We start from the raw sequence: 25,144 nt of genomic DNA, 5'->3' as shown, positions 1-25,144 counted from the left end.
CCAAGTATCGTTTATTTTGGATACCAACCATATTCACTGAGGAACGTAAGTATTCTATGCATTTCCATTACAAAAAAAAACGTTGTTCCATTGTTGGGCCATTAGAGAGGTTTAAGTCTATGCCTGCTGTGAGTTATTTTAACTCACAGTGTAACACCACATATATAGTTCATCCTTGAGAGTTATTTGATTTTGTGAAGCGGGTGTCGACCTCAAGTGTGTATAAATAACCTAAAGAGCCTTATAGTTAACTATTTTAGGATGAATAAGTCCTTTTATGCCCCCACGTAGGCGCAAATCTTGATCACTATCAATGGAGCATTCAACCTATCGTATGCTTATGAATGGTTTTACCTTCAAAGTTGATTTTTTTTCTTCTTCTTTTGGTTTATGATGCTTATTGTTTTGATGCCTCTTTCGTAATCATTGACTCTTGTATTTTCAATCTTAGCACTTATTTTGTCGTTTTAATATATTTTCTGGTATTTTAAAAAAAAATGTGATACAAACATTAAACTTAAAAAAATCGTGAGATTCATTTGACATATAATTGATTAAATTAATTAATTGTGATATTCTTATAAATAAAACTTTTTTCCCATGCCCAAAAAAGAAAGAGAAATAAGGTCTTTTTTGTCAATTGGATCATCTCCTTCCCCTTCATCAACAATTTATGTTTCTCTTGATCTTCTTTCCTTATCTTTCCTCTATATCTTGATATTCTCTCTAAATTAAAATTTAGAGAGAGATAAACACAAATTATGGATGGAAAGAGAAAGAGAGAGTCGGTGGAAGAAGAGAATCCAAATCTATTTTTTTTAGTAACGGAAACATGGCTTGAGCACCACAAAAAAATATCATACTACCATACTGGACATGTCATTGATTCCCGCACATCGAATCCTTCAACAATAGTTTATAGGTTTCAAACCCATACAAATATCGAAAAATCAAGTTTTCATTGAAAATTAAGAGTTCATAGGTTTCAAACCCATAAAATTAATGTGTAACAAAAAATAAGACTATAAAATTAATGATGTAGTACAAATACTTTTTTTTTTTTTTACAAAATGTAGTACAAATATAAAATTTAAATAACCGTCTCTTATTTTATTTTTTTTAAAGAACCACGGAATATATTTAGAGATGAATGAAATTATGCATTTGATAGTAATAAGTTTTTATGTTTTAATGTCAAAATTAATTATCTACCCTTTAAAATTTGTAGATAGTACTCCCTCCGTTTCAAAATGAGTGTCGCTTTAGCCAAAAAAAATTGTTTCAAAATGAATGTCACTTTCAGTTTCTAATGCAATAATAACTTTTTCTTTTCAATTGTACCCTCCAATTAATACTCTGCACACTACTTCCAAAATATTACATTTAAAACTAACCAATAGTTAATAAGGATAATTTGGTAAAATAACCATTCTCTTCCTTTTAATCATTGCATTTCTTAATATGTGTGTAAACACCTAGAACGACACTCATTTTGAAACGGATGGAGTAATAAGTTTTTTGAAATGGAGGAGCACATTGATAGTATAATAAAATGGTAGATATCTTATATCTAGCAATAATTTTTCTTTTAAAATGATCTTAAAATTAGAGACGGACAGAACACATTTGATAGTAATAAGTTTTTTTTTTAATCCTTTAAAAAAAAGTTTTATGCTTTATTGTCAAAAAATTAATAATTAACCCTTTTAAGCATATATCCAAAAAATTAATAATTACCCTTTTAAGCATATATCCAAAAAATTAATAATTGACCGAAAATAAGGCTAAGTAGTAAGTATAGTATGCAGCAGCACACTACACGTCATCGATCCATGTCTGAGTTCTTCAAAAAGAACAAGCTGAAATCTCCACCGTCAGTGAAACCAATCTCAATCAACGTCATGCAAACACGCCACCTCATCCATCCGCGTGAAACCACTTCCTCCAATCAGCACCAATCCCCCAACCCTATATATACATTCCCTTCAATCCCAATTCTCATTATCTCTCTTTCATCTCTTCATTCACCTCTCTCTCTCTCTCAATCCTTCAAATCAATCAAGAATGGCTCCCACAAAGGCAGAAAAGAAACCCGCGGAGAAGAAGCCCGCAGAGAAAGCTCCAGCCGAGAAGAAACCAAAGGCGGAGAAGAAGATCTCAAAAGAAGGAAGCAGCGACAAGAAGAAAAAGAGAACGAAGAAAAGCGTTGAAACATACAAGATATACATCTTCAAGGTTCTGAAACAGGTTCATCCTGATATTGGTGTTTCAAGCAAGGCTATGGGAATTATGAACAGTTTCATTAACGATATCTTTGAGAAACTTGCTCAGGAATCGTCTCGTTTGGCTAGGTATAACAAGAAGCCGACGATCACTTCAAGGGAGATTCAAACTGCTGTTAGATTGGTTCTTCCTGGAGAATTGGCTAAACATGCTGTTTCTGAAGGGACTAAGGCTGTTACCAAATTCACCAGCTCTTGATTTTGTTGCTTTTATGTTTATTTCCTTTTTCATTGATTTAGGGTTTAGTTTATAATAAATTGATGGTTAATTAGGATTTTATTTTATGAAGAATGTAGATTTATAATGGTTAATGATAATATGGTTCCTTTCTTTATTTGTGGTTTTCGTGAATAAGATTGTTGCGACTCTTTTATTGCTGCGTATTCAATTGGATGAAAGTGAAGGTTAATATTTACTAACTGCTATTGCCTATTTGATGTGTGATGGTTAAATTAAATGGATTATTCATTTGGAGATGATAAATGTCAAATGACCCATAAAGAATAACATTTCCAGATTTGTGTCAAAAAATGGGATATGGGCATTTGTTGTAGTTCATGTGACTTATGATGTTGACATTGCTTAAATTGGTTTTTCACTGTGATTGTAGTGCATGTTATGTTGGTTGGCAATATAATTTTGAACCAATTTTAGGATTAACAATTTCCCATAAGCTGATACTTTGAATGTAGTATTATGTTGGTGAATGACTGAATGGTAATCAATCACATTATTTACCTGTGGCTTTTGTTGTGATTTGTAGACTACAATAGTTTGAAGAATTATCGATTTAACACGTCACATGCATGCTTGTGGTTGCAAAAGAGTTGCTACTAACTTGTATCTCATGTTGAAAGTTGAGGTTTATTAACCAAATTGCACTATCTGGTTTTATTCAAGTTATATTCAGCACTCCCATAAGTCTCTTGTTGAATAAGCGCGTCTCATACGCAGCTCTGGACAATCTGTTAGGCTAGTACAGCTTATCAACAAATTGTTAATGTGACCCCCAACTTATGTCATGATACTGTGTTGGAACCTCGTTTCCCCGGTGTTTCGAAAACCATTTTCACAAGGTTCATGAGTCTAATATAGTAAATAAAATTTGGGATTATCTAATGGAAAAATATGTAAGGTATAAAAGGATACGGAAAATGCAATTGCTTAATTTATTGACATTGAGCTGCATATAATGGAAGAATTTAAGACAATTATAGAATACTCAAACATAATGGAGTACTTACTTAGCATTCCTTATAGGGTCTGGGTATGGGACACCTAAAAGATAGGGCCACACTGTTTCGTTATAGGAATTCTGTGGCCCTAAAGATTCAAGTGGGCTGGCTCTTCTGTTTCTTGGGCGACTCGAATACAACACTTATGATAAGTCATCTCGTTCTGCACTATAGGGCAGGTGGTGTGTTCAATAGCTGGGACCTTTCTAAAAGCCAACTTAATGTGAAGCTTGGCAGTGGAAAGAAGATTATAGTATCTGAAAGGATGATTGTTTTCCCATGGTGAGAGTTTTGGTACTGTTGATTTTCGTTTAATAACCTGTGATTGTGTAACTAGTGTCCTTAACAATGGGATCTTACTGTGTTTTCTTTATTTTTGGCTATTGAAAATTTGCCTCCTCTAGAGGAATATTGTGACTTTTATGAGCACCGTCAGTTTTTATCTGTCATTACTTGCTTGTTGCTAATCTCATTAAAAAAATTATGTATTTAGTGAGTACAGATAACACACTTGATTGCATACAGTGAAGTTTTCATTAAAAATAGGAAAGAAAAAAAAGGATTGTGAAAAAGTATAAATATGGTTCCTAAATTGATTCACCTGTTCTTGAATTATATTCAATGTTCTTTCCTTTTTCTCAAGTCTAGGGTTTAGTTTATCCTAAATTGATCTTCATTTTAACCAGGGTCTTCTTTTATGAAGTCTATATATGTAAAATTATGTGTTTTCAATTAAAATGATGATATGCTTCCTTTCCTGTTGTTTGGTTATTGTGAATATGATAGATTGCTGCGATGTTGTTTAATATTCTACCATGTGTGTTATTTTATTTTTTTGCTGCACCTTATTTAGATAAGGTGAAGGTTATTTTTTCTTTGTGCTGGTGCTTATTTGATTTGTTTATGGTTAAGCGGATTATTCAATATGTTATGATATGATTGGCAAGATTTGTTTCTCGTCCCCATTTGTTTAATGTTGCTGGAGGCTCCTTTTAATCTTTGAGAAAAGTTTGGATTTGTATTTGCACTTGTTGTCCCTTGTTTATCTTGGCCTTCGGGTGGGTTTAAAACTGTGAAACATGGACAGATTTAGGACTGCAGGAAGGTAGTGGCTAAGGTGTACCAGTAGAATTATTGCACGCTGGTATACAATGAGTTATGGGTATGAAAGTAACATTTGGATATGTCAAATTGCATGAAGCCATTTTTTTCTTGTTTTTGTTTATGATTAGCAAATTTCTCCTCAGTGAGTGTTTGCTTTTTCAACTACGACCACAGCCGGTTGAACCATCATTGATGCAAGACTTAGCATATGTGTGGGTGCAAAAGCGAGACTAATGTTCAAAGTTGAGGTTTATTAACCTTATTCCACCCTAGCATTTCCAATTGTTGCTGTAAAGATATGATTTTACTCAAACAATCATTATGTATTTCCAAGCTTGGCATGATACAGCTACAACGTCAACCTCAATACAATTTCAAAAGAATGAAAGATACTAGATCTAGGTGAGACAAGTTTTGCTATATCAAATGATATGAATCGATATCCCACTGAATCATTTTCTATATTATTAATTGATTATATTTACATTATAAAACTGCAATCAGGGGCGGATCCGGGATTAAATTATTAGTGGGGCTAGTTTTTTTTAAGGAAGACTAAAATTTTTGACGAAAGAAATTACACAAATAATAACATTTTTATTAATCGTAACAAATCATCAATCATTTTGTTCCTTATGTAGTAAAGTTGTTAATATTTTAGTGAAATTTAAAATTTTAATTATAATAAATAACACCATAAATATGATAAAATAATTTAATTGAATGTTAAATTTGGAGTTAAAAATTTCAATCGAAAAATGGTTCTCCCCTTTATATTTTTTTTATAGATTAGTTAATGCATGACATAAGTTGTAAAATCTTAATATATAGTTATATATAATTTTCTATTGCTTCAAAAAAAAAATATATAATTTTCTATCAAAAAAAAAGTTATATATAATTTATGCTGTTAATATTATTCTTTAAAAAAAATTAAGAAAAATGTAAAACTGGAGAGTTGAACTTGAAAAAATTAAGGGAAAAAATGCAAAAGTTGAGAATAGAACCAAGGACATTCAGAAAAAAAATGCAAAAGGACATTCAGAAAAAAAATGCAGAAGTTGAGAGTAGCACCGATCCCAGGGACATTCAGGTTTCTATTCTAGATAGACAAAACCCACACCACTAGACCAATGCCACAACTTTGTCCAATTTACGAAATAAAAATTATATATTATAATATAGGCTTTGTATAAAAATAAAAATAAAAGGTATGGGCTGGGCTGGGCTGGGCTGGGCTGGTGTGGCTATTGCCACACCCAGCCTCACACAAATCCGCCCCTGACTGCAATGCACTGAAGTTTTTGACACAACACTGTCTGAAGAATATGTCAAAATATCTGGTTTGATGGGAAGTTATATTTATAATTATAGTCCCACTCCCATAGGTTCATAAACATCTGACTCTGGTAATTCTAGAACATGAGTTAGAATGTGAATCATGTCTCTTGTTTATTGTTGGGAATGCATGTGACTTTTTAAAATGCTACTTCCTATCTGGTGTTAAACTGGTCTCGTGTTCCCTGTTTCCTGATCGAGTTTCTGTTCATTTCTGTATTTGCCTGTCCTTTTTGCCCCTCTTACATGTGCCTTTTTCATGAAGTCACTGTTATATTTTTGGATGCCCAGCTTGGCACAACCTGTTGGACTCTACGATCCAGATTATCAACAAAGCGAAGCCAAAAAATCACGCCTCTTTGCAGGTTCACGCCGTTTCTTTGTAGGAACTTTGTGACCCAATGCTGGAGGAATAGTGTGCTCAACCAAGTGATGTTACCGTGTTTTATTTATATTTGCCTCTTGCGATTTTTCTGCCTCGATGGTGACTTTTATGAGCATTGGCAGTTTGCATCTGTCATTACTTGCTAAGCTCATTACGGACAATCATCAAAATAGAGATTCTGTAACTTAAATTTGGATTGCTTGGTTTGAAAACCATATTGAATTGAATCTATAAAGGTCTGCTTAGATCATAAACAGGAAGCATATCAAGAGGACATATTATCCATTGTATGGATATGGACTCAACTCAAGTTTAGGGAGAACTGATAACAGTCGATTACATACTACGTAAAATGGAATAAAGGATTGTGAAAATGTATAAATAGAATAATTGAAACAAAATTACATACTTATTGTCCAAAACAACAATTTTAATTGTGTGAGTTAGCCCTTAAGTTCAGAAGGGAAGAATCTTGATAAAATGAGGTTATGTTGGCAGTAAGTAAAGTATCTCTTGAAAGGTACCTCATGACCAATATAAGCAATTTGATTAAAAAATTGATGTATTTGATCCGAAATTTTAACCAAATACATCAATTTTGTTTGACTAATTGTTGATTGTATTTGATGGAGAGAGGAGAGTCTAGTGAAAGAAGCTTATTAGCCTTTGACTTCAATGACTAATTGATTTATCGATTATATTAAATTTCAGCATAACATCACGACTTTCTTTGGTGTAAACCACATATCCCCTATGTGAACTATAAACAGTAATATCTCAAGTCAAGTAGGATCATGAATTTTAACATTGTTGCATGGTAAGAGCTAAAACCCAAGATTTTTTGGTCTAGGAAAAAGGGTTCTTTAAAACAAACATTACAAAATAAAAAAAAAATAATTGTTTTTTAGAAAGAAAAAAAACACTTGCATTTACATGTAGTTTTAGAGGATCTAGGCTGTGTGCAATCTTAATTCTACGACTCCATGCAATCATGAATACATCGACAATTTGATTAAAATCAAACGATCCATGTTTCATGTTTGCTTTTTTGAATTCAAAGAAAATTAAAATTTGCTTTAAAATTAAGAACGTCTGATCTTGATCGGACAACCAAAAAGTTACAATATTGATATCACACTTCCTCTAATCCAAATCCAATTTTGGACAATCTATATATTATAGTCTTCCCTAAACAAAATATACATCCTACAATCACTATTATAAACAAAAATTTACATTTTAAATTTATTTAATCAATGATATATATAATCTTTATTATAAATCACATACATCATTTAATATCACACACATTATTTAATGAATGAATTTAAATGGTTGATTTTTACGTGTATAAGTGAGAGTCTTTTGATCAAGCAAGACAAGATGTTATTTTCACTTGACAATACACGTGGGGCCCACATGGAGTAATATTGGGTCTAGACTATAGGGCTATTGATGGACTGCCTGCAGTTGGAGAAGAAGACTACCAAAAATACTACTCCCTCCGTCCCATATTACTTGAACTATTTAGAATATTTGCACTATTTATGTAACATGCTTTGACTCTATTTTTCTACTAATATATAAAAACAAAATATAGCATATAAGATGTTATTAGATTCGTCTCGATTAATATTTTCAAAATATCAAATTTTCGTAATTTTTTCTATTAGATTATTAAAGAAATTTAAGTTTTAAATTGTGCATTGGCATACGTGACAGAGTCAACTAGGTCAAGTAATATGGGACGGAGGGAGTATGTTTTATTGACGATTGAAACGTGTACGTTGGAGATTGAGAGACAACTTAACTCTTAATCCTGACTTTCTAGATTCTTTCACTATAAATACACAAAACCCATTTTTCTTCCCTATCCGATTCCAACAACCTAATCCAGTTTCCATCACGCTTTTTTTCCCGATCCACCATTTTTCTAACTTTATCCTTTATTTTTATTTTTAGTACATTTTTCTATGGGTTAAAGTTTATGTTATGTTGTAATGATTTTAATGTCATAGGTTTTTGTTTTGTGCTGGGGTTTTTTGATTTGAAAATCGATTTGTCTTTGGATTCAACGTTGTTTGGTTTTGTTGGGTGTGAAACTATTTGGAGGGTTTCGAAGAGCATTTCATAATGCCTTCGGTACCTATTCAACTTCTTCTTGTTCCTTTTTTCAACAATTTTCATAATGGATCTTCTTCTCATCGTCTGAAACCTCTTGAAAAAAGTGATAGACGTGGTAATCTTAGTTAACATCAACTCTTTTCGTTTCTTGTTGTCCCTTTTTTCTGTTTTGGTTTCATATTTTCATCCTAGTAGTTGTTGTTGTTACTGTTATTGTTGTTTCTGCTCTAAACTTTGTACAAGTTGATCGTTTGAAGAATCAGGGATCTAGTGATTTTCTTGTTTTGAGATTGTTGCAGCTTTAAACTTCGTCTTTAAGGTATTTTTCAATATCATCTTAGTTTGATTAGATCTGACTTATATTCATAGTTTGATCATTTATCTTAGAATGCTGATGATCATGAAAAAATGATGTTGGAATTTATTGCTATGTATGTGTCGGTGAAATTTACATGCAATCATTTATAAATTGTGAACTATATCTTCATGTCATGTAATATTTGTTTGAGCTAGTTAGGTTCGGGGTACTAATTCTACCTTGTAGGTTTTCATACACATTGAACATAAACATCTAATGTAAAGTATATCTTAGGCATTTTACAAATCTTAGTTCAAAACATAAGCTGTGCAACAATTTATTTTATCTGGATATATTACGCATGTAGTTTATCATTTCAGACTGTCGTCAATAAAAACCAGCGGGTTCCTCTTTTGGACTTGTTTAAATTGACTTATTTGAGCTTATCTAGTGATATATGCTTTGTGAGACTGTTTGAGAGAGTTTATGAAAACATCTTCTGACATTGTTCATAATCTGAAAACAACTTATTATTGTAAATTTTCCAAGCAAGCTTATATGAAAACAATTTGACTATTTTATATTTTACTATAGAAATAGCATTTACATAAGCGCTCAGCACGATTAGTGCTTGTGCTAAAGGCTGCAAATTGCATATTTTATTTATCCAATTAGGTCCAAAATGTTCGCTATTCTAATAACTCTGCAATAATGTCTTCCGGTTTTTTTCCCTAATCAAGAAGTCAATATTAGCAAGAATATTACAGTTTATTTTTCTGTTGGTTTAATTTTTCAATGTTCATCATGCAGATTAGTGATAGTACCTAATAGTCTGATACACTCTATGGAAGTGTGCTCTTCTGTTAATGACATGCACGAGAACTGCATAAGTAATCTCGAAAGCACTTTCAGCAAGTCATTGCATATACAAGATACTGAGAAATCTGAACATTTGTCTGAGGGGGATGCGATGTGCAATGTAGCCAAGGAAAACTCAAGTGGGGTTAAAAAACAGAAAGAATCAAAACCCAACATGGTGTGTTTGAAAAAATCTGCAACCTTTCCAATTCCTCATGCGACGTTGCCTTCAAGCTCTTCTGACGAGGACGCTGATTCATCAGTTATAGAATCGCCTCAGGAGCATTCTGCTCATCAAGCTTACTCTCGTTCGATATCTCTGCCTGTAAGTTTTTCATGTTACAAAGTCGGTGTTAATGATGCTTATGTGTATTGGTTTCAAGCAATTATGCTTCTTAATTTCTGTTTTGAAAAAGCTGGCGTTATTCCATATGTGGTATTGATTTGTTGGTCTATTGATGCTGTCCATCTGTTAAGCATTCCTATTGAATTTACCTATTCAATATAGTGTTAAACTAATGGTTTTGAATACACCGTTCTTTTTGTTATTCGGACAATGAAGATGTAGTTCTCTCTTTATGTAGAATTCCGTTTTTTTTTTAATTTAGCCTGTGCATTTTTTTCAACAGCTTCCTTTTTCTATGTATTTTACATCACAGGCTCCTTGGGAGCTCAAATCTGCCTTGAAAGGTAGCCGTGATAAAAACGGTGAACCACATAGGAAATTGACGGTGAAATGGGCTGCTGATGTGTATGATCCTATACCTACACTAGTGTCGCACACTGTCAAAAACAAGAAACAGCCGAAATCCAGGAAAAAGAAGAATGAAAAGAAAAATGTAAAGAAAGGTAACAAGGGGAATTCAACCCGAGGGGGCAATGGCAAAGATAAGAAGCAGTCTCGCAACGTTGGTGGGCAATCTGATCTGTGCAGTAAGTCGTGGGATTCTCAAGTTATTGAAGGTTCCTCTGAATTTGACTCTCTTGATGTTTGTAACCAAGATTCAAACTGCGGAAGCAGTTTCTTGAAAAAATCTGTTACAGAAGTGCATTACTCAGTTGCGGAAGCACAATGAGTAAAATATCTTGAATGCTTTGGCCTATTTCATGTGCATAAATAAAATGCTGTCTTGTTGTTAGCTTGTATATATAGTGAAAAGCTTGGGATTGTATGGTGTGAAATTTTTGTACCCTTCAGAGGCAGTTTGAAGCTGTTTTCTTCATATCAGCTTGATGTTCAGCAACACATTTTTGTTTGTAATGTGGAACAAGCTTTTTGTTGCGAGTCTTTTGTTGTTTTTATGCTTTCATGGCTTATGTATTATAAAGGAAATTTGGAGATAAATGTTTTTGTTGACATGCGAATTTCTGGTGGTTGGGGTGGTCTCTGGTGGCTCTCGAGGGTATGGTGGCTAATTTTCAGGAGTTAGATATGAGGACATCTAAGAGGTCACACATCCTAGCACTACATTCGCCCAAACACGTTTAATTGTGCTTGATGCAACCTCAAATCCGAAGTTTTTATTTGTAATGATGCTGGCATTCATCATTATCTTTTCAAATCCGAAGTTTTTATTTGTAATGATGCTGGCATTCATCATTATCTGTTTTTGTACAGAAGAGGGCAATGGCCAAAGACAAAAAAAAAAAAACAACGAAATTAAACAAATATTCCTGGACATGCATGCAACCTCGAAAAATGTCGTCAAACAAGATACTTTGCGGCTCCCTTGGAAGGACCTCTAAAACAATATAATGATGGGCACAAAAGAATCTTGTATTAGAATAAACACAACTAACTCAACCGCACTCATTTCTTTCATGTGGTGTGTGGTTTATGTGAACCTATCCAGGTAGTTTAATAAGATTCCGGATTCGACGAATAGGGTAGCACAATTAAATTTAATAAGATGAATACATTTGTTATTATCTTTAACTCTTTCTTATTCGTATTTCTCCCTGTCTAGTCTTGGTCATGCAATAATCAAAATTATGCGGGCATACATAATATTTTTGTTAATCGAAGTAGCTAGAAATTGGACAATCCTTTTAGACATGTGTTCCAAGTCTCATAAAAGCAACTTTAGATTCATTCATCTCATTACCAACTGTCACGTTCACGATATCATTGATGAATGATGGGTTCTTAATAACAGCGTTATTCGTCTTTGCAGTGCATCAGAAAATAGCAAGATCCAAAAAATAGCTAGTTTGTTATGACAGTAACCCTACATTATATCTGCTGCATCATAGATGGTTGGATAAAATGCAATATATTCAAGATGTTTGATGAGAATTGAAGATTTTCTAAGAATATGCGGAATGCTCTTAGCTTCTCTGAATCTGTTCCTATCAGGCATTAAGTGGGATTTATAGGGCTAGAAACAAGATTTGCATTGCTAAGCTAATGAAAGAGTTCTAGCTTTATAAGTTGCTTAAGGAAGTTAAAAATATGCTTGTTGTGGATGATAGATATCATGGTACCCAAAAAATGACAATGATGAAAAGAATGATGTGTTTCCTCAAAAAAAAAATGAAAAGAATGATGTGTAGCTCTAGAAACACTTCAATGTGTTTCCGTTTGCAACAACAACAAAAAAAAACTTCAATGCACAAGGTAATAAGTTCAGACTTCAGAGTAACTCTTTATGGTGAAAATTTTCTAAAAGGGTGACCTATTATATATCACAATTCTTACTATAACAAGACATTTTGAAATCTTCGTTGTGGAAATGCATTTGTAGCTAAGACTTTCACAACTAAATTTGGGTTCTGGGTTTGAAACTTAGTCTAGAGCACAATCAAATTTGCTGAACTTAACCAATAATAAATTCAGACTATGATTGTGTAACATTATACCAAATGATTATCGTGAAACACCTCAGGACTAAATGGAAATTGCCAAAAAACAGCAACTTGTGAGTGAAAATAGCAATGTTTGATTTGCACAAAGCATACATTTGGAGAGGAGTGCAAGTTTCCGACTGAGTCGAAGAGATCGCCAAATGCAAGCCAGGCCATACAAAGTGATAGGCAGAGAACACAAGTCCCTCAGCCAGACAAATTTTTTTAAAGTCTAAATAAGTCAAGATTGACGTAGGTAAGTCCTATACAAAGAATTGAAATGGGCAATTGTTGAGTATTTACTTCAGTATCACAATAATAAGCAACAATAAATAAGATATGCCCATCAAGTAAGTAAATCAATCAGAATTTCAGATACATACATGTTTGGAGAGGAAAAACTACCTCTGTCAAAGATGAAAGAAGGTATTTAATTAAAAAAAGATAAAGGAATGTAGCAACAACTAATTAATACTTGAAACATATAAATGACCATAGCAATGAAAATTTACTAGCAGCTATCTGTCAATAATACAATTATAAGGGAGAAAAGTAAGGAAGGAGTTCATATCACGTCAATAAAGGAAGATTTAGTTTCCAATTCGACATCAAAATTTTAAACAATAATAATAATAATGCCTATGGCCAAAGTGCAAAAATCAATTATCACTGATTAGCACAAAAAAAAATCAAAGTATATAGTTGGTTATGCTGAATGATATGGTCCTTAAATTATTATTACCCCCAACACCATGAGAATAATCAATCAAGTTTCTTCAGCCATCAACCACACCACCCAACGGTCTTATTTACAGTGAAGCCTGTTTGAGACGGCTGAGATTGTGATTGCTGAGGAGGTCTGGGTTCTCTTGGTTTGGCAGGATCAACAAATATAACCCAACCATCCAAAAATTTAGCATTCATTCCTTCTCTTGCCTTCTCAGCTTCTTCTATGGTTGAATAAGATACAAAAGCAAAACCCTTCGATCTTCCAGAGCCTCTATCAGTTATCACCTTAGCTGTATAATAAAAACGATTGAAGGTCAAACGCAATGCACATCAAGCAAAATAAGGATATTATAATCGAGTAATGCCAAAGCTAATAATAAAATTCTCATTATTACCTTCCACCAGCTGTCCAAAAGGAGAAAATGCTTCTGTAAGTTTTTCATCTGTTGTCAATCTAGAAAGACCTGATCGAAATTTCAAATGCAATGAAATGCATATTATTCCAATTTTAAAATGTTACATACAAAATTCAGGCATTTTACACTGTACAATATAAATATATAATAATCTTGTAGGTTTTTTTTTTTTTTTGACCAAAATAATCTTATAGGTTTAAACAATAAATCATATACAAGCAACTTGTATTGTCAATACACATGCATTATACACCTGGCAATTTCATGCATCGAATGGCGTCAAATAAGCAGCTTGTAGAATTATTGAAGCATATGCCAAATACACCAGAAAACTGTTTTGGTCAAAGTTCATGATTCATGTAAGTAAAAAATAGCCGGATATAAGAGTAAGCTAAAACAAGCTCTGGGCCACAGTCGTTCAGAATAAACATGCTGGATATCTACTAGAACTTAGCTCTTGAGTAGATTTCAGGAAAAAACCAAGTTAGGTATATTTGACCTGAAGAGTCTCATAAATTTTCCCTTCTTCCGTTTATATACAAAACATTTTCCATTTTAACCAATTTTCAGTTTTACAATGTTTTGCAACCGAGTCAACGTGTCTTCCACGACCAAGGTGCGATTAAAATAGATGGAAAGTATGAATGCAAATATAAGGAGAGAAGGTATTCTGCTCAGACGAAATATCAATTAAAAAGCAAACAATGCAAGCGAACTCTATAATTCCCATTCCTATCAGGAAACAACAACCAGGCCTATCATAAACCATATTTTGGTCCAACTAATTAATCTCCAAGTCTTTCCTAATAGTTTATCTTAATAGTCTACCTCTGCCTTTGGCAATCTAACTTACCTCAGTCTGATCTAGTCATCTCTCTACGTGCCCAAACCACTTCAAGCCTATTTTCCACCATCTTTTCTACTGTAGGTGCTACCCCAACTCTCTCTAATATTTTCATTTCTAATTGTATCACATCTTGTCTTACCACACATCCAAGTGACATCCTCGTCTTCGCTATGCTAATTTTACTCTTGTGTTGGTTCTTCAGGAAACATCTAATAAAGGGATATGGTGCTGAATACCAAAGAGAGTCAGTGGCACCATGAAATCAATCAATACACAAGAAGTTCAAGTTTCCCTTGAAGATGTAAAACACACAGCCATAACTATTTTCCTTCCTTAATAAAGGAAAACATTTCTCGTTTCAAGGGCACAAGCACAACCGTAATACAAAAACAAAACAAACAAAAAAATAAATTGAAAAGTCCACTTCAATTGTAACTAGTTTCAGGGCAAGGCTGACAGAAATGCAGTTTTAATGACTCTTTTGTAAGTGAAAAAAACCATAAAGTAGTGTTAATTGAAAAGCTCTTTAAATAATTCAGAATCTAATCTAAACTGGAACTTAGGTGTAAAACAAGTGCATCATAACAATATTAATCCAATTTAATGTATAAAATTAAAATATGGTAGAGAAATATTGAGAGGGGTAGGGTAATTACCGCTAATGAAGAGTTTGGGGGAAGTGAGAGTTGAATTGAGACGAATGGAAGTGAAATGGGAGCTGACCAGTGGGGATTGAGAGTGGCGAAGCAAGCGCTGAAATCCAGAGAAAAATGCCATCTTATAATAAACTGGAACACGGAATCAGACAGAATCACCTACCGCCGAGAAACTAACCTAGTTTGAGGTTTCACAGTTACGAGGATGTCGAGATACCTTTAAAATGTTTGTGCCCCTAAGGCGGACCTGGATCCCCTGCTGTAGCTGCAACACGCTGTTTCACGCTGTGGTAAATCTCAGCCATAAAACATTGATCTAATGGCTCGGATTTGTTCTACTAGTTTTCACACAGTTTGATCTCAACCACTTATTTATGATCGGACGGCTCATACGCCTTACAGCATCCTGCTGTTACAGCAGGAAATCTGCTTCTCCCCTAAGGCTTTGTTTGCGAGTTGGGTTTTGGAAGGGAAGGGAGGGGAAGGAAAGGCTTATGGAGAGGTAAACCCTTGTTTGCGAGTTTTAAAAATCAAGGGAAAGTTTTTGGGGGTTTAGAAGGGCTTCATTTGTTCAATTTTAAAGTTCCCCCAAATTGGGGGGTTAAGCATACAAATTGACAATTTTGCCCTCATAATAAATCAAATTGACAATTTTAGATATAACCTAATTATTACGATATCTTTTCAAAACAACTTTTTCGAAACAGCTTATTTATCAAAAACAGCTTATTACAACCTCTTTCCAAAAAACAACTTATTTATGCAAATTAGCTTTTAACGACCTCTTTTTCAAAATCAGCTTATTCAAAACAGCTTATTCATCAAAAACAGCTCATTACGATCTCTTTTTCAAAAAAACAACTTATTGAAAACAGCTTATTCATCCAAACAGCTTATTACAATCTCTTTTTCAAAAACAACTTATTCAAAACAGCTTATTTATCCAAAAACAGCTTCTTACGACCTCTTTTTCAAAAACAACTTATTGAAAACAGCTTATTACAATCTCTTTTTCAAAAACAACTTATTCAAAACAGCTTATTTACGCAAAACAGCTTATTACCACGTCTTTATCAAAAACAGCTTATTCAAAACAACTTATTTATCCAAAATAGTTTATTACAACCTCTTTTCAAAAAACAGCTTATTCAAAACAGCTTATTTATGCAAAACAGCTTATTACGATCTCTTTTTCAAAAACAATTTATTCAAAACATCTTATATATACAAAACAACTTATTACCACGTCTTTTTCAAAATCAGCTTATTCAAAACAACTTATTCATCAAAAACAGCTTATTATGACCTCTTTCAAAAACAACTTATTGAAAACAGCTTATTCATCCAAAACAGCTTATTACAAACTCTTTTTCAAAAACAGCTTATTCATCAAAAACAACTTATTACGACCTCTTTTTCAAAAACAACTTATTGAAAACAGCTTATTCATCCAAAACAGCTTATTACAATCTCTTTTTCAAAAACAACTTATTCAAAACAGCTTATTTATCCAAAATAGCTTATTACGACCTCTTTTCAAAAAACAGCTTATTCAAAACAGCTTATTTATGCAAAACAGCTTATTACCACGTCTTTTTCAAAAACAGCTTATTCAAAACAACTTATTTATCCAAAACAGCTTATTACAACCTCTTTTTAAAAAACGGCTTATTCAAAACAACTTATTTATGCAAATCAACTTTTAACGACCTCTTTTTCAAAATCAGCTTATTCAAAACAGCTTATTCATCAAAAACAGCTTATTACGACATCTTTTTCAAAAACAACTTATTGAAAACAGCTTATTCATCCAAAACAGCTTATTACAATCTCTTTTTCAAAAACAACTTATTCAAAAAACAGCTTATTCAAAACAGCTTATTTATGCAAAACAGCTTATTACCACGTCTTTTTAAAAAACAACTTATTTATCCAAAACAGCTTATTACAACCTCTTTTCAAAAAACAACTTATTCAAAACAGCTTATTTATGCAAATCAGCTTTTAACGACCTCTTTTTCAAAATCAGCTGATTTAAAACAGCTTATTCATCAAAAAAACAGCTTATTCATCAAAAACAGCTTATTACGACATCTTTTTCAAAAACAACTTATTGAAAACAGCTTATTCATCCAAAACAGCTTATTACAATCTCTTTTTTCAAAAACAACTTATTCAAAACAGCTTATTTATCCAAAACAACTTATTACGACCTCTTTTCAAAAAACAGCTTATTCAAAACAACTTATTTTTGCAAAACAGCTTATTACCACGTCTTTTTCATAAACAGCTTATTCAAAACAACTTATTTAACCAAAACAGCTTATTACAATCTCTTTTTCAAAAACAACTTATTTATGCAAAGCAGCTTATTGGATGAATAAGCTGTTTTTGAAAAAGAGGTCGTATTAAGCTGTTTTGTATAAATAAGTTGTTTTGAATAAGTTGTTTTTGAAAAAGAGATCGTATTAAGCTATTTTGTATAAATAAGCTGTTTTGAATAAGTTTTTTTTGAAAAAGAGATTGTAATAAGGTGTTTTGGATGAATAATCTGTTTTCAATAAGCTGTTTTTGAAAAAGTGGCCGTAATAAGTTGTTTTGGGTGAATAAGTTGTTTTGAATAAGCTGATTTTGAAAAAGACGTGGTAATAAGCTATTTTGCATAAATAAGCTGTTTTGAATAAATTGTTTTTGAAAAAGAGATCGTAATAAGCTGTTTTGGATGAATAAGCTGTTTTTTGAAAAGAGGTCGTCATAAGCTGTTTTGGATGAATAAGTTGTTTTGAACAAGCTGATTTTGAAAAAGAGGTCGTCAAAAGTTGATTTGCATAAATAAGCTGTTTTGAATAAGCTGTTTTTTGAAAAGAGGTTGTAATAAGCTGTTTTGGATAAATAAGCTGTTTTGAATAAGTTGTTTTTGAAAAATAGATCGCATTAAGCTGTTTTGTATAAATAAGTTGTTTTGATTAAGTTGTTTTTGAAAAAGAGATTGTAATAAGCTGTTTTGGATGAATAAGCTGTTTTCAATAAGTTGTTTTTGAGAAAAAGGTCGTAATAAGCTGTTTTTGATGAATAAGTTGTTTTGAATAATTTGTTTTTGAAAAAGAAATCGTAATAAGTTGTTTTGCATAAATAAGTTGTTTTGAATAAGTTGTTTTTTGAAAAGAGATCGTAATAGGTTGTTTTGGACAAATAAGTTGTTTTGAATAAGTTGTTTTTTGAAAAAGATATCATAATAAGTTGTTTTGTATAAATAAGTTGTTTTGAATAAACTGTTTTTTAAAAAAGAGATCGTAATAAGCTTTTTTTTTATAAATAAGCTGTTTTTTAAATATAGATCGTAATAATTTACTTTTTATGAGATAAGTTGCTTTGAATAAATTTCAAGATAAATTACAAAGTATAACACAATGTATTGTTTTTAAGAGAAAAAAAAGGGTAAAATAGTAAAATTATAACATAAGCCCTCCATTTCCTTTCCTTGTTGGTTTTTTAACTCACAAACAAGGGGAAGGTTTTCCATCCTTTCTCCCTTCCCTCACTTTCCTTCCCTTCCCCTCCTTAGCCTTTCCTTTCCTTCCCCTCAAAACTCGCAAACAAAGCCTAAGTGTAGCACCTGCTGAAGCCCGAATGTTCTAGTTGACCTAGAGTTGCTCACAAATTGAGTTTTTATTGGTAGAAGAAATGTAGGGTGAGGTTGAGATCCAAGGTAGGAAAGAAAGATTTTAGGCTTAAATGTGTAATCGATTTTGACAAAATTTTGGTATTGGTCCCTACACTTTTTTTGTTTTGCTCTATCCTTACAAAAATTGCATTTAGTTCCTACCGTTAGTCAATTGTTAAAAAACCCCTGAAATTGTAGCATTCGTCAAAAAAAACCCTGACATTTAAGAAACTTCAACCCCCCCCCCCCCCCCCGAAATTGTCAAACGTTAGTCAATTACCCCCCTCCGTTTATTTTGGCTGTTAAACCATATGATGTGGCAAGTAAATGTACATGTGGCACCTCCACATTGGCTGAATTTTATGCGACGTCATAGGGGGTAAATGACTTTTTTTTTTTTTGCTTTCTTCATCTTCTTCCTTCCAATTTTTCATCATCTTCAACATCACTTTCATCAATATTCATAAAAAATGCAGAATTTGTTTTAAGATACAACAACCTATCAACAACATCATCTCATTACTTCACTTCCAACCACCATCAAGTTCCATGATCCTAACATCACAACCACTTTTCCATTCATTGTAGCTCACAGGTTACCAACATTAAGATTTAAGACTCAAGGGAAATTTAAATTCAGCAATAGCATTCTACTCAATTTTATGATGTTTTTGTTTTTGAAGATATAGTTTAGGCTTTAGATATGTATGTACCGGTGCTTTTGTTGACAAAATTTATGGAGTTAGTGAAGTGGATTTTTGTTGATTAGCTTAGGTGGTGTTATTGTTCTTTGATGGTGGTGGAGGTGAAGTATTGAGATGATGTTGTTGATAAGTTGTTGTTTCTTGAAACAAATTCTGCATTTTTTATAAACATTGATGAAAGGGATGTTGAAGATGATGAAAGAAGTGGAACGAAGAAGATGAAGAAAGCAACAAAAAAAAGTCATTTATCCCCCTATGACGTGGCATAAAATTCAGCCAATGTGGAGCTGCCACGTGTACATTTACTTGCCACGTCATATGGTTTAACAGCCAAAATAAACGGAGGGGGGTAATTGACTAACGTTTGACAATTTCAGGGGGTTTTTGAAGTTTCTTAAAAGTCAGGGGGTTTTTGACGAAAGTTACAATTTCAGGGGGTTTTGCCTATTCACTTGTAATTGTTGTTTAAAAATTAAATAAACAAAAGTTTTTAATTTGTTTTGATATCATTTTATTAATTAAAAATTACCACCCAACTTCTTCTCCTTTACGTGAATCATGATAAGCCAATGATTCTTTAGAGAGATTCTTCAATTTACTAGCTGCACATAACAACACACAACCGTTGCAGATGATCCAAAATCTAAAAATAAAGACTCAAATATCTTTAAACTCAATCATAACTTATTAGGTTTGAAGGTTCGAGACAACGATATTAGGGTTTTTTGATGTCTTTGTCACTGTATTATGGCCACAAATATCAATGATGGTAATGCACAAAGGCGATTGGCACTCTATTCTTATTCTGATCAAATACCAATATTTGAACCAGAATGTGTAAAAGCATTTTAGAACACTAGTTGAAGCAAGCAAATGCAAACGAGCAAGCACTTCATATATAAAGAAGAAGACAAAAAACAACCAATTTGGATGTGGAAGAAGAAGGCGAGCGCATACTGGAATGGAAGAAGAAGGAGCGCTGGAGAATTTTATTCCAGACTTAAATAATAATTGTTTTTGAAGAAAATTAATATTATTATTAATTTATAACATTTTTTATAATTAAAAATACAAGAAAATAGGTAACCATTTAATGAATTATGCAAACACCCAATAATTACATGACATGTGGCACTCTGTTATCCTTCCCCTTTTTTTAACAGTTGACTAACGGTAGAGACTAAATGCAATTTTTTTACAAAATGTAAGGACTAAAGCCAAACAAAAAAAAAATGTAGGGACCAATACCAAAATCATGTCAAAGTGCAGGGACTGATTACACATTTAAGCCAAGATTTTATAACTCAACATTTACAAAACTATTTATATTTAAGTTGTTGAGGAGATTTTTGTAAAAAATGAGACACTTTTTTTTATAGAAAAAGAGAGTCAAAGCTCAAAAAGAAACAGAACTGCAAGATTACACGAATATTTTTAAGCATACAAACCCCAAAAATATCATTAAAAAAAGACTTGAAATATAACTAAAAAAAGTCTCTAATACATGACATATATTTTGAAAGAGTTTAGAGAAAAACAAAAATTAGTTGGTCAATTAGTACTTTTATTTCCCTCCCTCCAAGTATAATTGAAAAGCTCCTGCCAATCAAACTCTAAAAGCCCATGAATGTGTCGCACCAAAATAAGTAGCTTGTCGTTGATTTTGATATTCTCCGTGATTATGTCAACCAGAATGTTTGAGTCACTTTCCATCTGAAGATGGCAGAAGTCCTATACCAAAGCAAGTTGCATACCCAGGTACATCCCCGTGTCTCAGCGCTAAGAACATCACAAGTTCCAATTTTAGGTGTGTATCCAATTATCCATCTCCTATAATAGTGTCATAGAAGACCGCCACACCCAACTATCCTTAGAGTATACTTACAGGCTCCGTCAAAACTGAGCTTGGCCCACCATTCCTGAGGCCTTTTCAAACCAATAAAAATGGTGGCTTCATGGTGAAGATTCGTAGGATGGTGGTTACAATTGTTTATGTCCTCGACCATCTTAAGGATAGTGTAGATTGGATTGAATGGTCGTTGAAAAACATCTTTCAAAGTAACTTTGTTTCTCCGTGTTCATATGTGCCAGCAAGCCAAAAAAAAAAAAAAGTAGTTGTCCATTTCTTATTCCAAATTACATGCATTGTTGACATTCTTGAAGATCTAATTCCTATAGTTTAAAAAAAGTAATAATGTTATTAGAAGGGACTAGCCGGATCCAAATTTGAATTATTTTGGGGGCAGTAATGTAAAACACAAAGAGGGGTTTCATCATCTCTATCAAATTCTAAGCATACGGGAGATACTCTAACACCACATGCAACCCACTAACTTTGAGACTTCTTAAATTACCAATGTTAATGAAGTTGTTAATGATTATATAGTTTTTTTTTTCTTATTTCTTATAAATCAGACAACAAAATTGTCCAAAAAGTCTCAGCGTCAAAGAGTAAAAGTTTCAAAAAAAAATAATACGATCGTTAAAAGATTGTAAAGACAAAAAAAGTAAAATAGTTTAAAATCCCTTAACCTCCATTGTGAACCAAACACAATTGTAATTAAAATATTTTCCACCGATCTTCTGAACCAAATATATATTTAAAATACATCCCCTCTCCTCCATTAAAAGTTTTATTCTTTAACCCCTTTGATGAACCAAGCAGACCTTAAATGTTGAAGTTAAACATTAGTCATTCTACTTCAATGTTACATATCAAAGGTCAACTACTGAGTATTTTTCTCTCTCTCTCTCTAATATAAATTTAGGGTGAGGAGATTATGTATTGGTCCAAGACAATGTGGAACTTATTGCTCGAAAAATACTTACAAAAATATTTATATTTATCTTTGGGGAGAGGATAGCTCGATTGCTTTGAACCAATAATTAAAAGAGTTTGAGGTTCTGAATTCAAAACCGGACGAAAGAGTAAATATTAATCTATCAATTAACATTTAAAAGTAAATTCTAAACTACATTTAATTGAATTTGATGATACACAACTATAGTATAGTCATCAAAATCAAATCACATATAATTTTAATCTTTATATCCGATAAAAAAATTCTTTTAAAAAAATCAAATCAAATCACACCACAACCTCTCAAGAACAACATATATGAAAATGTACCTATGTTCTATTCTTGGTAATATGCTCCTTTGTTTTTTTGAAAAGACAGAGAAATAATTATAAGTATAAGTATATATTAATACAATCTATCAAGTATAAGAAATGCTCGAGATAGAGTAAACAATGTTAACTAAGTCTGCAGCAATATAAACATTCACACAATGCCTCGAACTATTACAACAAAAACCACTTACACAAAAACAAATAAAGAGAGAATCTGCTCCAATATTTATATTGCAACTAGCTAACCAAACAACTCTTGAACACAAGTGTAATAAAAATCCAAGATGCCTCCTTAGCTCCTTAAATCACACACACCAGCTGGCAGTTACCCAAACTGATTCTTCAAACAATCACACCAGCACCTAAGGATTTCGTATAATATTGCTCCTATACTTGGGGTCTATTTGAATTTTTTTGATGGGAAATTTGTAAAGAAAAAGAACGAAGGAAGAAGTGAAGGAATATAATTTTTTGGGCAGGAAGTTTTTCAGGGCTGCATTATAAAATCCCCCTAATTCAGGGAATCCAAAAAAATTATTTGAGCACGCTTTATAGGATTTTGGAGAACTTAGACCATCTCCAATGGCCCTATTGAAAGGGTGTTGAAGCTTGTTGAACCATTGGAAGCCATGCTATTGAAGATGAGTTGGAGGAGTGAAGTGATGAAAGCGTTCAATATGTTGAAGCCTGTCCCGCCCTTGCCACGTGGCGCGTTTTTATTGCTGAAAAAGGGCGCGTGCAATACACGCGCCGACAGGGCGCGTGAATCGTCAGGGACACGGAGAGAGAAAAGTCTGTGGAGTAAGTGTTGGACACGTGGGGCAATTTGATTGGCTGTTTTGATTTTTATTTTCTTAAAGATTTGGGCTCAATTATTTGGTTGCAAATAATTTTTTTATTTTTTATTTTTTTACCAAAATTCGTGATTTTTTTTTCTCTACAAATAGAGACTTGGATCATTTCATTTGAACACAAAAAAAAAACCAAGTTTTTCACTCTCTTAATCTTATTATTAGCTTTTCTTTTGAAGTTTTCGTCTTTACTTAGTGAAATGGATCCCAATAATAATCAATTCAACACCCAAAATTTTGTTTTTAAAAAAAAACTAAAAAATAAATTGTTAATTGTATTATTTAAATTTAATTATAATCGATTTATGTAATTATAAAAACAAAAATTAAATAAGAATAAGAAATTAATAAAAAGTGGTGGGGTAGGGTGTTGAATGAAAACCATTGGAGAGGTAAAAATTGAATGAGTGTTGAATTAAGAAAGAGAAAATGATGTGGCGCGTTGAGAATTGAAAAAGTGGGTGTTGAAGGGTGTTGAAAGAAAATCACCATTGTACATGGTCTTAGATTAGACAAATTATTCACACTTTTTATTTGAATTTTGGAGAACTTAGATTAGACAAATTATTCACACTTTTTATTTGAAATAAGATAAATTATTCAAACTTAATCTATATTGGTAAATAAATGCTCTTAACATTAAAAATATATCAATTACAAGTTTTTTTTTTTGAGGAAATCAATTACAAGCTTTCAAATATTGTTCTCTACAAATTTTTTTTCCTTAAAAATGATAATTGGGGTAGTAAAATTTTATGGCCTATTCCCTACAAACTCATTCTTTAAAAAAGATGAAAAATTTCTCTAGCAGTACAAGGTAACATACAAATTTCTTTAGACTATTGTTTTTTGCTCTATATATATATATATATATATATATATATATATATATATATAATTTTTGGTACAATTTTTGCTCAATATATATTGATAGGAAGAACTTGTAAAAATAAATAAATATTGACAACAAAGTTTATAATTACCACTCACATAAACTTTTTTTTTTTGAGGTGGACCACTCACATAAACTATCAACTCGTCAACGGTCTTTTTATTTAAATTTAAAATTATTTTACTTTATATATTGATATTGTTTGGAATCTTATACGATTATCAATCTATTTTTAGAGATTTTTATACCAAATATGATCATAATAATTTTCCAGATTTATTTTGTCTCGATATTATTATTAACCATTTTGTTATATCATTTATTGGACAAATCAAGTTTTTAATTGCAAAATCATTATTAATAGTTTTGATTAAAATTATAAGATGTTTTGTGTTTGAACAATCCAAAATTAATTTATATACCACAAAAACGGCTTCCCATAACACATTACACAAGTGCAAAGGGAGGTATGAGAGAGAAGATTTCCCATAAAACAAGAAGTGCAAGGGAGGAATGAAATAGAAAATGTATTAAACAAAAGTAACTTTTTAATCATAATATGTATTCAAAAATGTTAACCGGTGCTTCGGGCATTAGGTAAGGACTTTAAATAGTAACTTTTTAGAAAAGTTTGTGTAATCAGTGTATTGAAAATTAAAAACTTTAATATTTTTAAAGAACAATTACTTTATCTTGAATGCTTAAAGAGTGTTATGCGACGCTCGACGCTCCTTAACAAGACCCGTATGTATTTGGTAGCATCCAAAAAGTATACTTTCAAAA

The 25,144-nt window shown here is 32.2% G+C and overlaps 3 protein-coding genes across 4 annotated transcripts; 2 read left to right on the top strand and 1 right to left on the bottom strand.

Moving 5' to 3' along the window:
- The first annotated feature begins 1,996 nt into the window (after window positions 1-1,996).
- Window positions 1,997-2,617, top strand: LOC146910389 (putative histone H2B.3). The gene has a single exon (XM_085723135.1). It carries the CDS (start codon window positions 2,065-2,067, stop codon window positions 2,479-2,481), a length of 417 nt encoding a protein of 138 aa, XP_085579261.1. The 5' UTR covers window positions 1,997-2,064; the 3' UTR covers window positions 2,482-2,617.
- Window positions 2,618-8,217: 5,600 nt separating this feature from the next.
- LOC146910388 (uncharacterized) lies at window positions 8,218-10,910 on the top strand. 2 transcript variants are annotated; one of them, XM_085723134.1, is made up of 4 exons: window positions 8,336-8,584; window positions 8,665-8,767; window positions 9,578-9,950; window positions 10,285-10,910. In XM_085723134.1, the coding sequence occupies exons 1-4, from the start codon at window positions 8,479-8,481 to the stop codon at window positions 10,699-10,701; spliced, it is 999 nt and encodes a 332-aa protein (XP_085579260.1). In that variant the 5' UTR covers window positions 8,336-8,478; the 3' UTR covers window positions 10,702-10,910. The 2 variants fall into 2 exon arrangements, with proteins under 2 accessions (XP_085579259.1, XP_085579260.1); XM_085723133.1 differs by having other exon boundaries at window positions 8,218-8,788.
- Window positions 10,911-12,958: 2,048 nt separating this feature from the next.
- On the bottom strand, window positions 12,959-15,312 carry LOC146910387 (RNA-binding (RRM/RBD/RNP motifs) family protein). Its single transcript, XM_085723132.1, has 3 exons — window positions 15,118-15,312; window positions 13,594-13,662; window positions 12,959-13,488 (listed from the first exon to the last, which is right to left on the bottom strand). Exons 1-3 carry the CDS (start codon window positions 15,236-15,238, stop codon window positions 13,253-13,255), a joined length of 426 nt encoding a protein of 141 aa, XP_085579258.1. The 5' UTR covers window positions 15,239-15,312; the 3' UTR covers window positions 12,959-13,252.
- Window positions 15,313-25,144: the final 9,832 nt, after the last annotated feature.

Source organism: Medicago sativa, chromosome 7 (genome assembly GCF_051527215.1).
Source record: "Medicago sativa cultivar Bolivia chromosome 7, Bolivia_mono, whole genome shotgun sequence".
In the NCBI taxonomy this organism is placed as follows: domain Eukaryota; kingdom Viridiplantae; phylum Streptophyta; class Magnoliopsida; order Fabales; family Fabaceae; genus Medicago; species Medicago sativa.
The sequence above is the reverse complement of the archived record's forward strand: the minus strand, read 5'-3'. Positions and strand labels throughout refer to the sequence as shown.

What these genes read in the sequence shown, in the direction of transcription:
- LOC146910389 (XM_085723135.1), top strand. Translation starts at nt 2,065, where the DNA reads ATGGCTCCCACAAAGGCAGAAAAGAAACCCGCGGAGAAGAAGCCCGCA.
- LOC146910388 (XM_085723134.1), top strand. Translation starts at nt 8,479, where the DNA reads ATGCCTTCGGTACCTATTCAACTTCTTCTTGTTCCTTTTTTCAACAAT. An exon ending in TGAAAAAAGTGATAGACGTG is followed by an intron (nt 8,585 to 8,664) that starts GTAATCTTAGTT and finishes TCATCCTAGTAG; the next exon opens with TTGTTGTTGTTACTGTTATT. An exon ending in CTTGTTTTGAGATTGTTGCA is followed by an intron (nt 8,768 to 9,577) that starts GCTTTAAACTTC and finishes TTCATCATGCAG; the next exon opens with ATTAGTGATAGTACCTAATA.
- LOC146910387 (XM_085723132.1), bottom strand. Translation starts at nt 15,238, where the DNA reads ATGGCATTTTTCTCTGGATTTCAGCGCTTGCTTCGCCACTCTCAATCC. An exon ending in CCCCAAACTCTTCATTAGCG is followed by an intron (nt 13,663 to 15,117) that starts GTAATTACCCTA and finishes AATTTCGATCAG; the next exon opens with GTCTTTCTAGATTGACAACA. An exon ending in TTTTGGACAGCTGGTGGAAG is followed by an intron (nt 13,489 to 13,593) that starts GTAATAATGAGA and finishes TTTATTATACAG; the next exon opens with CTAAGGTGATAACTGATAGA.